This window comes from Artemia franciscana, chromosome 1, assembly GCF_032884065.1.
Source record: "Artemia franciscana chromosome 1, ASM3288406v1, whole genome shotgun sequence".
Classification (NCBI taxonomy): domain Eukaryota; kingdom Metazoa; phylum Arthropoda; class Branchiopoda; order Anostraca; family Artemiidae; genus Artemia; species Artemia franciscana.
The window spans coordinates 89,031-101,900 of NC_088863.1; the positions used below are offsets into that span (position 1 = coordinate 89,031).

At 35.1% G+C, this 12,870-nt stretch overlaps 1 protein-coding gene across 2 annotated transcripts in view; it reads right to left on the reverse strand.

Moving 5' to 3' along the window:
• LOC136043069 (phosphoenolpyruvate carboxykinase [GTP]-like) overlaps positions 1-12,870 on the reverse strand; it is a 42,379-nt gene that overhangs the window by 13,334 nt on the left and 16,175 nt on the right. For both annotated transcript variants that reach the window (XM_065728070.1, XM_065728019.1), the window contains exon 2: positions 9,943-10,127. In XM_065728070.1, coding sequence (XP_065584142.1) covers positions 9,943-10,127 — 185 coding nt within the window. The remainder of the gene's footprint in view (positions 1-9,942; positions 10,128-12,870) is intronic.

Consider the following 12,870-nt stretch of genomic DNA (forward strand, 5'->3'; position numbering starts at 1 on the left):
AATAAAAGAAACCACTACCAGCCGGTGCATTGCCTTGTTTAACTTTGTAGATTTCGTGGATGGGTTAATGTTAATGGGAACCACTTAGATTTTTTTTTTTTTTCTCTGCGCTCCCGGCCATAGAACATATTTGATATTGTTTCTGTTGACTACTACTACTACAACTACTAACAACTCATCGCAGCAACAAACCACCTGAGGCCAACACAGCTACGTACACTCGTCCTCCATTCCAATATATTCAAGGCCTCCTTCTTTACACCCTCCTAGGAAGTTCCATTTCCTTTAAATCGTTCTTTATAGCATCCTCCCACCCCAGACGAGGACAACCTGTTTTCCGTTTAGCTCTTGACGGTTGGTCGAAAAGGACAATCTTCGGCAATCTGTCATCCTTCATCCACAGAACGTGCCCTAGCCATCTCAATCCTTCTTTCATTATGGCCCTAGAAAGTGGGATTGAACTCCATTTTCCGTACAGCCTACTGTTTGAAATAAGGCCGGTCAGCCGGGTACCCAGAACAATCCATAGGCTGTTGACTGCTGAGCATTAATACTGAATGCATATTTGTTATACATTTCATGTTGTTGGGATAAATGCTATCTTATATTTTTAGGCAACAGAGAGCACTCTGGAATGCTACTATTATGGTTTGACCGATAGAGACTTCACTAATCTTGGTCTTGCCACAAAAAAAGAAACAATGGATAAATCAAATACTTTACCTAGTAAAGGACGAACTACCACAGCTAAATAGGAAAGGAGGAGCCCCATGGTAACCCAAAATGAATAATTTTGAAAAAAGATCGGAGAGAAATAAAAAGCACACCATTGGAATGGCTATCTCCAAAAACCCTGTCCCCCGGCTTGAACAACAAGGAAAATGACTTCTTTTTTCGCATGAGTAGCACTAATGTTTTCTGTGGGTTTTTTTCCGTTTGTCTTTCCTCCACTATTAGCAGGGCTCTGGGACACCATAGAGCTGTTTAGTGGACCATTTTAAATGGAATTAGTATTGTATAGCTCATGCCTTTCGTAACTAACAAAACACCATATTTAAAATAAAATCAATATTTTTGACAAACAATCGCATCTCCGTATACAAGATGATTAATGAAGTCATAATCGTAGGTCACAAACGTGAATGACGTTAAAAGTAAAACTATATGGTGACGGTAATTATATAGACATCTGTACCACCAGCATATAATCACGTCACACCGTTAGTAAATAAAAAGATGTCAGGTCGCGTCTCATTAACAATATAAGTTGATAATTCGTGATAGGGTCAATGATACTAAAAAAACGACTTCGCTGCCTGATTCCTTGGGGTTCGTTCTTTACTATATCCAACTTAAAAAAGTCAAAGGCTTTTCCTTCTGTGTAATACACATTAATCATAGTTGCTCCTTAAAAGCATACATAAATTAAACAAAGAAAGTTACTTTAAAGATAGTTTCATAGGGCTTCATATGACCGCTACGGCACCATAAACTTCCGTTTTATTACTTTAGAGCATTATACGATATTTTTACTATTCTACTACTAACACAAAGCTACCTCAAGCTACCGTAGCTACGCACACTCCTTCATCCCAATCGATTCAAGGGCTTCCTCTTTACACTCTCCCAGGAAGTTCCCATTATCCCCAAAACTTCCCTTATGACATCCTCCCACCCAATTCAGGGACGACCTGCTTTTCGTTTTGCCCTAAACGATTGGCCAGTAAGGAGGATCTTTAGCAATCTATCAGGACTTATATAAACCATCTCAACCTTTCTCTAGTTATAGGGATAGAAAGCGGGATTGAACCACATTTATCGTACAGCTTACTGTTGGAGATACGGTTAGTCACTTGGGTATCCAAAACAATATCTATGGAAAACATCTAGCAAATTCCCTTGGGTTTTCGGAGCGCCCACGCTTCAGAGCAATACTTGACCACTCTATCACAGTAGCTTCCAATATTTCAATCTTGGCTCGCAGACCAATGTTCCTATTCTGTCAAACTTTTTTCAAATATGAAAAAAACATCCTGAGCCTAGGCTATTCTACTTTTAACATCTTTACCGTATCCATTGTCTTATCATTATTCCTATCAAAGTAGGTGAAACTGTCTACTTCATCGATCTTCTCGTTACCCTACACCTTCACTTATTCCTATTTTTAGTCTTAGGAAAACAACAGTTGCCCCTTTTAAAAGTAACTTTCCTCCCACCCAATTAAGGGACGACCTGCTTTTCGTTTGGCCCTAAACGATTGGCCAGTAAGGAAGATCTTTAGCAATCTGTCAGAACCTGTCTAAGCCATCCACTTGATCAGCTGTCCACTTGATCGATCTTCTTGTTACCCAACATTATCTCTTTACCTTCACTTATTACTGCTTTTAGTCCTAGGAAAACAGTAGTTGCTCCTTTTTAAAGCAAACTCTTTTCAACCCAATTCAGGGATGACCTGCTTTTCGTTTGGCCCTAAGCGATTGGCAGGCAAGGAAAATCTTTAGCAATCTGTCAAAACTTGTCTAAGCCATCCACTTGATCAGCTGTCCATTCGATCAATCTTCCTGTTACCCAACATCACCGCTTTACCTTCACTTATTCCTTTTTTTGTCCTATGAAAACACCAGTTGCCCCTTTTAAAAGTAACTTTCCTCCCACCCAATTCAGGGACGACCTGCTTTTCGTTTGGCCCTAAACGAGGCCAGCAAGAAAGATCTTTAGCAATCTGTCAGAACTTGTCTAAGCTATCCACTTGATCAGCTGTTCACTTGATCGGTCTTCTTGTTGCTCAATATCACCTCTTCACCTTCACTAATTCCTCCTTTTAGTCCTAGGAAAACAGCAGTTGCCCCTTTTTAAAGCAAACTTTTTTCCATCCAATTCAGGGATGACCTGCTTTTCGTTTGGCCCTAAACAATTGGCCGGCAAGGAAAATCTTTAGCAATCTGTCAAAACTTGTCTAAGCCATCCACTTGATCAGCTGTCCATTTGATCGATCTTCTTGTTACACAACATCACCGCTTTACCTTCACTTATTCCTTCTTTTTGTCCTATGAAAACACCAGTTGCCCCTTTTAAAAGTAACTTTCCTCCCACCCAATTCAGGGACGACCTGCTTTTCGTTTGGCCCTAAACGATTGGCCAGCAAGAAAGATCTTTAGCAATCTGTCAGAACTTGTCTAAGCTATCCACTTGATCAGCTGCTGTTTACTTGATCAATCTTCTTGTTACCCAATATCACCTCTTCACCTTCACTTATTCCTACTTTTAGTCCCAGGAAAACACTAGCTGCTAAGCTACAACCAAAGCTCAATTTGATTCTTCTTCTTTACAATTTGGTTTGCCGTGTTCATTATTTTCTCTGACTGCAAAAATGTACTCAACGATGCGGCAACCTATGTAGGTTCGGTTATTCCTCCATCATTCACGACCAGTTTTGCTGGTAATGTTGAAGACTTAGTGGTTGACTGTAATACCGAGTTAATAATTTGCCAAACAAAAAGTTCGGATACAACTGCAATCGAATTATCTTCTACGCTAAAATTTATTGCAATTTCTACTTGTAGTATGAAAATCCAGCCGATTGTGATGGAATTATGGATTCGATTGGGTATCCTATTAGGTGAAATTAGCTTTTTTTTTCAGAAATTGCATTTATCAATATTATCTTTTTTTTCTTACATAAATCACTTGATATAGCAATTTTCTTTCAAATAAGCGATCACACATAATGTTTGAGTACTCAAAAAGCGGCGACGATAAAAAAAAAAGAAAAAAATCGAAAATACTATAACGAGTAAAAAAGAAACAAATAACTGCTTTACACGCGAAACATGTTTTTCCTCGTTGCTCAAGATGGGGGACTGCAATTCTTCAACATGGGTTTTTGGTTATTGATGATTCCAATATTTTTATTTCGATCAAATACCATTTTTAAAGGTTCTCAGCCTTTTTTTTTTTTTTTTACAACCTAATTTTTTTTCATAAATGTTTGTTTCGGAATACATATTTGCCATTAGAATTAGCCAAAATAAAAAATTCCATTCCTGAATCTTTGGGTTATACTATGGGGTACTGTGGTGGCGCAGTAGGTTTGACTTTAGCTTGGTTAATACGGGACTCAGAGATCAACCCCGGCAGTAGCAATACACCGCAGGACCAGACGCAGTAAAGAAGCATCTTTAAGCCGATTACTTACTTGTCATACTAAGGGCTAGAATTCACTTTTTACTAGGTTGCATCTAGCGCTGGAGCCATGAAAAGAAATTCCACCACAGAAATGAATTATTCCCGGCATTTTGTTCCGCAAAACAACAATTTTAGCCTATGTAGTGCAGATATGATATTAGTTCAAAATCAGGATCGTACTCACTCTTTGATTTAGCCTACATGACTACAGAGCCGTAGGGAACTTTAAAAATTTTGGAGCCTAGTTTTTTTTAACTTATTGCAGCCAAGGATATCTAAGGCTAGCTTTCGGATAACAAGGTTCAGCCTAGGTTACAGCAGTGAAATTTATAAAAGTTGTCACTTTTTTTGCCGAATTTTTTACTAATCAACACGTCAGCACTTTTCTGGAGTGTAAAATTATCCTTTGAGCCATTATCCCATCCACTTGATTATCCCATCCCACTTATTTGCTTTCAAAGTCATTAACCACCAAAGAAAAAATTAAACTGAAACATTTTAACTAAATAAACTATGGACTGTTTATAACATTAAATTGTTTTTTTGGAACGTATTTTCAAGCAGAAGGACAATTTCACTCTTTGATCACAATATGTTTAACAAGGCTTCGTCACTGTTTAAACAGAGAAACATTGTGAAGCACTGAATTTTTATTCTTATTTTCATTGTTTTTTGTTTTTTTATTTTTTTAGTTACTGCGGCTAATTGGCTAAGAGCCCTTTAGGAAAAGTTCTAGTTGAGGTTCTTACTATCTCCCATTATTTCGATTTCTAAAATTTTTGCAGGTACAATAACCTTTTTATCGTCACAATTATCGTCACAGTTTTTTATTTGTCAAAAAACTAAAACCCAAATTGAAGTCAAAGCTGGTACCTTTGCCACTCTCCTTCTTTTAAGGCTCAAAAGTTTCTGTTTAAAGCACGTCTCCCCACTTGTAAAAAATCAAATGAGACAAATTTTCAATTAGGTAAAACGGCAGAACTAACAAAACAGCCCTATTTTTACAAGAACTTGATCTTGAGGATAAATTTTTGGTCGATCCAAAGTTTAAAAATTCAGTAATCCGAAGCGTGCAAACCTTGAGATTATCAGCTATTTAGTTGTACAGTTCAGTACTCCCAAGAAAAGACTGTTCTTGAGTAGCAAGATACAAAACCAGAGTACGATCTCTTATTCTCCATTATTAGTTAGTGTCAATTTTATATTAATAATTTTAATAATCAATATAAAAAATAAATTAAAATATTAATATTAATAAATATTAATAATAAACTAGTTATATCAATAAACGATCTTGCGTGAAAACTGAGAAGTTCCATTCAATTCGCTTCAAATTCAGATATCTTGTTCAAGAAAAACAGAACAGGTCTTTGCTACCTGTTTCTTTTCTATTTTTAAATACCCTGCTTCTTGTTCTTATTTAAAAAAGCAAGAAAAAAACTAGGAAAAAAAGAAAAAAGAACAGAACAGAACCCCAATAAACTATAAGTTCATTTCAATTTCTACAATAATGATTTTCCACGTGCTTTTTTTGTGAATAGTAGGTGTTTAAATATATAATGTATGCTGCATTTATTAAAAGATAATTTATTAAGAAAAGCTCCTGTTTAGTTCTAAAAAAAGAAAAGATTAAAAAAGACCGTTGCAAATGATTACAAGCAAGTTTAGTTTTCTGAACTTTTTTTTTTATTTTAGGCTTCTTTCTCCTGATATTTAATTAAGGTGTATAGCTTCGAAACTGAAAACTTCGAAAACGAAGTCGGATCGATCTGATTTCAGAATAATCGATCTGATTACTTGATTCGATTCCAGAAAGTATCATCCACCTAGTTCTAATTTTTTTTTCTTAATGAATCTAAGAGGGTTTGATTATATACACGCCCCCCTACCCCCTTAAAAAAGACAACTCTAAACATTTAAAGGGGCTTCCTAGAAATTCCACCCTCCTTAAATACCGTATGGTGGTCTTTAGGGCCACTCGTGAGAGTTTCGTTTACGGAGGGAGAGCACATAAGAACAGGCAAGCATTTTCTTGTCTTTTCTTTGTTCACTAACCTTTTTAGCATTGAGGTTGATTTGTACGTCTTTTTGGCCAATCTATTTTTTTTAACTTTGTGGGTACTAATTTTTTTTAACGGTGTTGCAGTGAATGATGCATTTTCAATTATGTATAAAAAAAAATTTTTTTTGGGGGTGGTACCGCTAAAAAAAAGGTAAGCTTATGAGAGTAAGCAAACAAAGAAATATCCCATGACTAAGTGAAAAAAAAATTAATGGACCACCAAAAAAAGGAAAAAAAGGTAAGAAAAACAATAATATAACGAGCTTCTGGTGTCATATTTCTCATTAACCAGCATATCGCTGGAGTGCAGTCTTTCCAGTTAATGAATTTTTGAATTTTGTAGAAAAGCGAAATGTTGATACCGGTGTTAGATCAATAGTTTTGATACCCAAGAATGTTGAGACCTATACTCATAAGATTCTTCACTAGCTACGGGTCCCAAGTCACTCTTTAACACAACCAGACCTCATTTCTTAAATTCATACAACCTTGACAATATGCTTCCTCATTTTCTCCCCGACGTAAAACCCTCTCATTTATTTAAACTAACAAAAATTCAATTAATGTTAAAACAAAACAAAAAATATCTAAACGTCATTTAGCTTAAACTGAGCTTTAACTTCTTAACCTTCAGCTGACTATTTCTTTTAATTACTCTTGAAAAAGTTAAAGGAGCTCCTACATCCCATTTCCATACTCTAACTCAAGCTACATCCAGGGGAAAATCAAAATTCACGTGTCAGGGTTCATTTCCCTTTGAAGCCCAAGTAGACTGCCTGTTTCGACCAGGTTGTTTGCGAAAAATCTTGTAACCACCTTGTAGCCCCAAGACGGTCACAAGATTTTCATGATTGTTTGTACAATTTCTTTTTTGAAAAAAAAAAGAAAGCCCATTCTTATATGAAATCAAAAGAATTAAAATCAAGTAGTTGTGGGTATCAAGCCATGGCATAATTGTAGAAAAGCCGAGACAGGTAGTCCAATTGAGTGAGAGGCAAATCTGGCATATGCCCTTATTAGGATTGTATAAAAATGATGTCAGTTAATTAGTTAATAGATAAGTCTATCTATCATCCGTTCATGCGTCATTCCTAGGGCAGAACTAAGGTAGATAGTTATAAAACTAAGATAGTCATAGAACCTATAGAAATTGCACAAACAATCATAAAATCTTGTAACCGCCTTGTAGGTCCAAGAGGGTGACAAGATTTTTCATGATTGTTTGTACAGTTTCTTTTTTCTAATAAAAAGAAAGCCCATTCTTATATCAAAAGCTCAAGAATTGGACATTTCTCAGTCAAATGGCTACTTATTTTCTTGAGAACATAATATGGGAGATATAGCCTACCAGGGGAGAACAAATTAGGGTAAAGTTCTAGTTGAAAGACTTTTGGCTATCTTGGAAAGGGGTTAGGTTAGGAAAATGAAACTTCCAGGGATGGGTCTAAAGGCAAAAGTATGTCCCGGGAAGGTATTTCGAAGTACCCACCTCCACTCCTTCTCCCTCTAGAGAGCCCTGAAATTTGCCTACATGACAGGTCTATTACCTATTGAAATTTTGACAGAACAACATTTTACCTTAATTTTCAGTTACCAGTTGCTTTTTCTCTGCCTTTAGTTCTGAAAATACAATTCCTGTTATTTGAGTAGAATTTTGAGCCATATCAATGTTTTTTTCAAAATTTAAGAAATGTATTTGCATATCTTTAAAACCTTCTAAAATGGAATTGAGCAAAGTTATGAAGCTGAAAACAATTTTGTTGTACTTCAATTAAGCAGAAGATCTATTTTGCAAGGTTTCCGCACATATTTTTAAAGGTCATCAAAGGTCAGGGCCCTCTAGAGGGAGAAGGAGTGGAGGTAGTTGCTTCAAAATACCTTCCCGGGACCTACTTTAGTCTGTAGATTCATCCCTGAAAGTTTCATTTTCCTAACCTAAACCCTTTCAGAGATAGCAAGAAGTCAATTAACTAGAATTTTACATTACTGTTTACGTTAGGTTACATTAAAAACAATAAGAAATTAAATAAAAAAAAAAAAAACAAGCAACATTAAAACTTCAAACGAACAGGAATTATTACGTATATGAGGGGGTTTCACCTAAAAGGCTTCGCAAAAAATATTATTGAAAAAGGTGTTGTAATTAGCCTCCAAGAGACATAAGTATGTTTTGCAGCGCTTGGGGAATATGTCAGATTTGGCCCAAGTCATAAATGATATATTTAGTAGTACATGAAATATATCTAATTAGTCTATATGTTTAGTACATCCATGTTAAATATCTATAATTTTATTGGGGGAGGGGGAATGTCTATACAAATACACAAAAATATATAATTTGGTAAGTAAATGATAAAGAATCAATAAATCTTCACTGAAAAAACATTTATTTATGCTCAAACTAACATTTATTATAGGGGTTTGTAAGACATTTGACTTTGATTTGCTCATTTTGAGGGGGCGCACAAACTACCTCAATACACTCACCCCTTATAAAAGATCTGTTTGCAGAAATGAATAAAATAAGACACATCCATAACCATATTTCTCAAGTACCCCCCCCCCCTTTTTTTATAGTGGATTCATCGTTTATTTCGAGCTTGTAAGAGATCCAGAATTTGTTGGTATGATTTTGACCAACATCTCGCTCCTTTTTGGGGCGCATGCTACCTCCTTTTTGTAAAATTTATTTTCTTTAAACTTAAAAGCTTTAAAAACACAACACATATTAAGAATCAGTACACAAAACTTCTATATTATTTGTGAACTTGTATCTTTAAGTTTTTCTGAATATGGATGAATGGTGATCTTTACTTATCACTCATTACTATTTACAGTTTGACACGTAGCGGTTAATAACTTCTACCATGCAAGTATAGTTCGAATATTTCAATTTTTTCCCTAGAAAAAAAAGAAAAAAGAAAGAACAGAACAGAACATCAACTGAACTCACCAATTGCACTTTTTTCTATTTTGTTTTTTATTGTTTGATGTCAACTTTCATTTCTTTATCCTTTTTTGCATTTTTTTTCTACTCTTTTTATTGCTTGATATCTATTTTCATCTTTTTTTGGGATTTTTTTTATTTATTTTTTTTATAGCTCAGTTATGTCTACTTTCATGTTTTTTTCCAAGTTTCCAGATTAGAAAAAATTATGTCAACTTTTTTTTAAGAATAAGATTGCACTGTCACATTTCTGATAATTTTTACTCTCTCACTTACTATTCTTAACTTACTGGGCTCAGTTGCCCAACGTTGCTCAATGCTTTTTCTGTTATGCTTTCTGGACTAAGCTATGTTTGCTGACAAAACAGCGCGGTGAGCTTAAATAAAGACTCCACTTTTAGAGCGAAATCCTATGAAGTAGCATCCTTTCAAGTTAATCTTTATTTACAAGGACCGTAGAGTCCTTACTACAACAGCTAGACATAAACTTTAAAAAAAAGAAATAAGAGAATTGAACTTGTTCAAGTTTTTTAGCTGGGATTCGGCCTAAAAAAAATGTATCATTTGTTATCTCTGCAACCACTTTAACAGGAAACTTTTTAACGATAATAGCACTCACATCTACTTTGAGGCACGCGTGTACTATGGTAAAAAACATAAATAAAAGAAAAAAAGCACTTTTTTCTAAACAGTGCAACAAATAAAAAAGAAATAAAATAAAATGACGGATAGATTATTATGCTCATACCAGTCATACATCCAGGAAATCGTTCTTGAATAGCAGCTTTCCATTGTTCCATAGACATCCAATTTCCCAAGGTTCCCTGAATTCCTGATTTTGGGGTGGTGATAGCCTCTTGCTTTCGTTTCGTTACAACCAAGGTCCTTGATTCTACTCTAGCTACATCTGCTGGATCGGTTCTTGCTAACCAGCTACAATAAACAACCATTACAGTGCATAGTTTATACAGACAAGCTTTTTTATTTAATGGGCGTTCACTAAGCAGGGTTAGGGATTTACTACCTAATTACACCTCAGATTGTTACCATTTGCAAAGAGCTTTCTCTTTGCTCAAATAAGGGCTAATTTTTCAAGGTCGTCTGATTCTCACCGGTCATTTAATTTTGAGGATAGTCCTAGGGGCGTTAATTCACAAAAAAATTAGGATGGGGTGTATTTTCCAAAATTTAGGATGGGATAACTGTTTTATTATTTTTTCAATGAAAATACCACCCCCCAAAAAATGAAATTTTCTAACGAAAGCACAAAAAAATAATATTTTATTATTAAAATAATATTTAAATAATATTAGAGGGGGGATCCTAGGGGGAGATAAAATGACACCTTCCCTCTCTCACCCGTATTGACATCTGGATAATGCTCCACTTAAATGTTGGCCCCAACATAAAAATCAGTCTAGCTCACTATGATCTGAATTCCGACCACTTACCTGATTTATCTGATTCAATTATCTAATTTTTTAACAATAAAAAATATATCTTTCTTAAATATCTAAATGAAAAAAGATGAAGTTGCAGGTCTTGGGAATAAGTGCAGCTACCGAAAATTCCCATTTTAGGAACTACATCAACTTTTAGGCTTGTCTATCAGAATAAGCCCTTGGATAGTCATGAAGAAGCAAAAATTCCACGATCCATAGCTTATCACAACAAGTTCCATCCAGAAATACCTTTTCCCTCAATTAAAAAAGAAAAAAAAGAGAAAAGGCAGCGACAGCTGAACAAAATCTTAAGTGTGAGCACCATCGTAGTCTATGCAAAGCCGGTCAGTAGGAATCAGATTACCACCTTCCAATGAGAGTCCCTTCTGAATAGCAGTTGCTTAAAGTACGAGCAGATTCATATACTGAATGACTAAGCTTTGATTATGAATATGTCTCGTAGAATTGAATTTACGGGAAGTTGGCAATAACTTGAGTTTAGTAGGTGCCACAAAGTTCCTTTTGTATGATTACCACAGAGCTCGCTGACTTTCCTTAACTTGCAAGGTAATGTTTCCTGAGGATATTTGTTGTCTGTTGAATGAGCTAACAGCGCAACAAAACTCGCAAAGAAAAACTGAAAAAACAATCAGTTTTTGCAGCAAAAACTTTGAGCTGATGGAAAAAAGGGTACTTTTGTCTTATAGCCACCACGCTCAAGATCTTGCATCGCGAACATGAGACAATAACCAATTTTCATGGTCTTTATACCATACAATATTAGCTTAGGCTCGGTGGGAAACTACATTATAGCTATATTCTAATTAAATATTTAGTTGGTATTTTGATTCGGTAAGGTAATTTTAGGTTATGTACTTAATATAATGCAGTCTGGGCGGCTCTCCTTCCATAATTCTTTGTTGTAGTTTTCATAATTTTTTGGATAAAGTATTATATTTTCATCATATTTTGTTTTATTTCATTAGCATTAACCAAACTTCACTTTTCGACAGAACTTGAGTGTGGTGGCTATAAGACACAAGTACCGAAAAAAGTTAAAAGATAAATGGAAGAGATCAGTTTTACGTAAAATTTCAGCAAAAATTCTTACTTATTCACGCACAGACTGTGAAGACAAACCGTGAATTTCATTAAAACTACCAGCCACTTTTTTTTTATTAATTATTCGAATCCTGCTGATTTCGCTGGAAATGTTTCGGTATACACATCACACTGTCATACCAATTGTCATCAGTTGTCATCAGATCAGATTTCAATTGTCATCAGTATGAGTAGAATGTTCTCTGTTTTATAGAAATTCACAGATTTTTCAATAAAGTACTGAACTAGGATATAAAACCTAAGTAAAGTTTGTTGTAACGTTAATGAGCATTGAGCAAACGTTCTCTGTATAAGTTTGAATTAACAAGTATGAGCAGACCCTTTTGTGGTTTAAATAAATTCATAGATTTTTCAATGAAATACCTGAATATATAACCCGAGCAAATTTTGTTGTAACGTTAATAAGAACGAATTCAACGTTTTCTGATTTATATAAATTCACGGATCTTTCAAGAAAGTCTTAGATCTGGAAAAAAAACCTGAGTGTGACTTTTCTAACATAATTTAGTACTAATAATGCTACTAACTTATCCGTGGTAGCACAAGCGCGCCTAAGGCTAACACCCCACAAAGCAGTGTCAATAACTCGGCAACATTTGAAGATCACAACTCCTCGAACGAGAAGACCTTGCGACGGCCAGATGTATATTTAGAGTAATGAGACGCGGCTTGATCCATTGGAATACAACATATTTAATACTGAAATTGGTATTTTACAATGCTATGCTACGTTACAAAGCTTGAAATACGGAAAAAAGTTCAGGACTAGTCAACTTTACTTAGCTTCGTCTTTATCAACATCATTCACCCTGTCAGTAACATTTTTTTGGAGGTGGAACATTTTTGGACAACCGGCTATAAGTGGACAACCAACATGATTAGACAGTTTTAAAAAGTCCGAAGGCTATTATTGGCTGACCAATCAAAGTCGGCCCTGGTACTGACAGGGTGAATGATGTCAATGAAGACGAGACTTAACAGATAACCTTATCTTGTTTTAATTTAAATTTTCATTCCTCAATATTTTGTGTTTTGACAATTTCCCTGTTTATCTAATATCCCTTACCTACACTTGATTTTTTTTTTTTTTTTATCAGAACGTCTACCAAAAG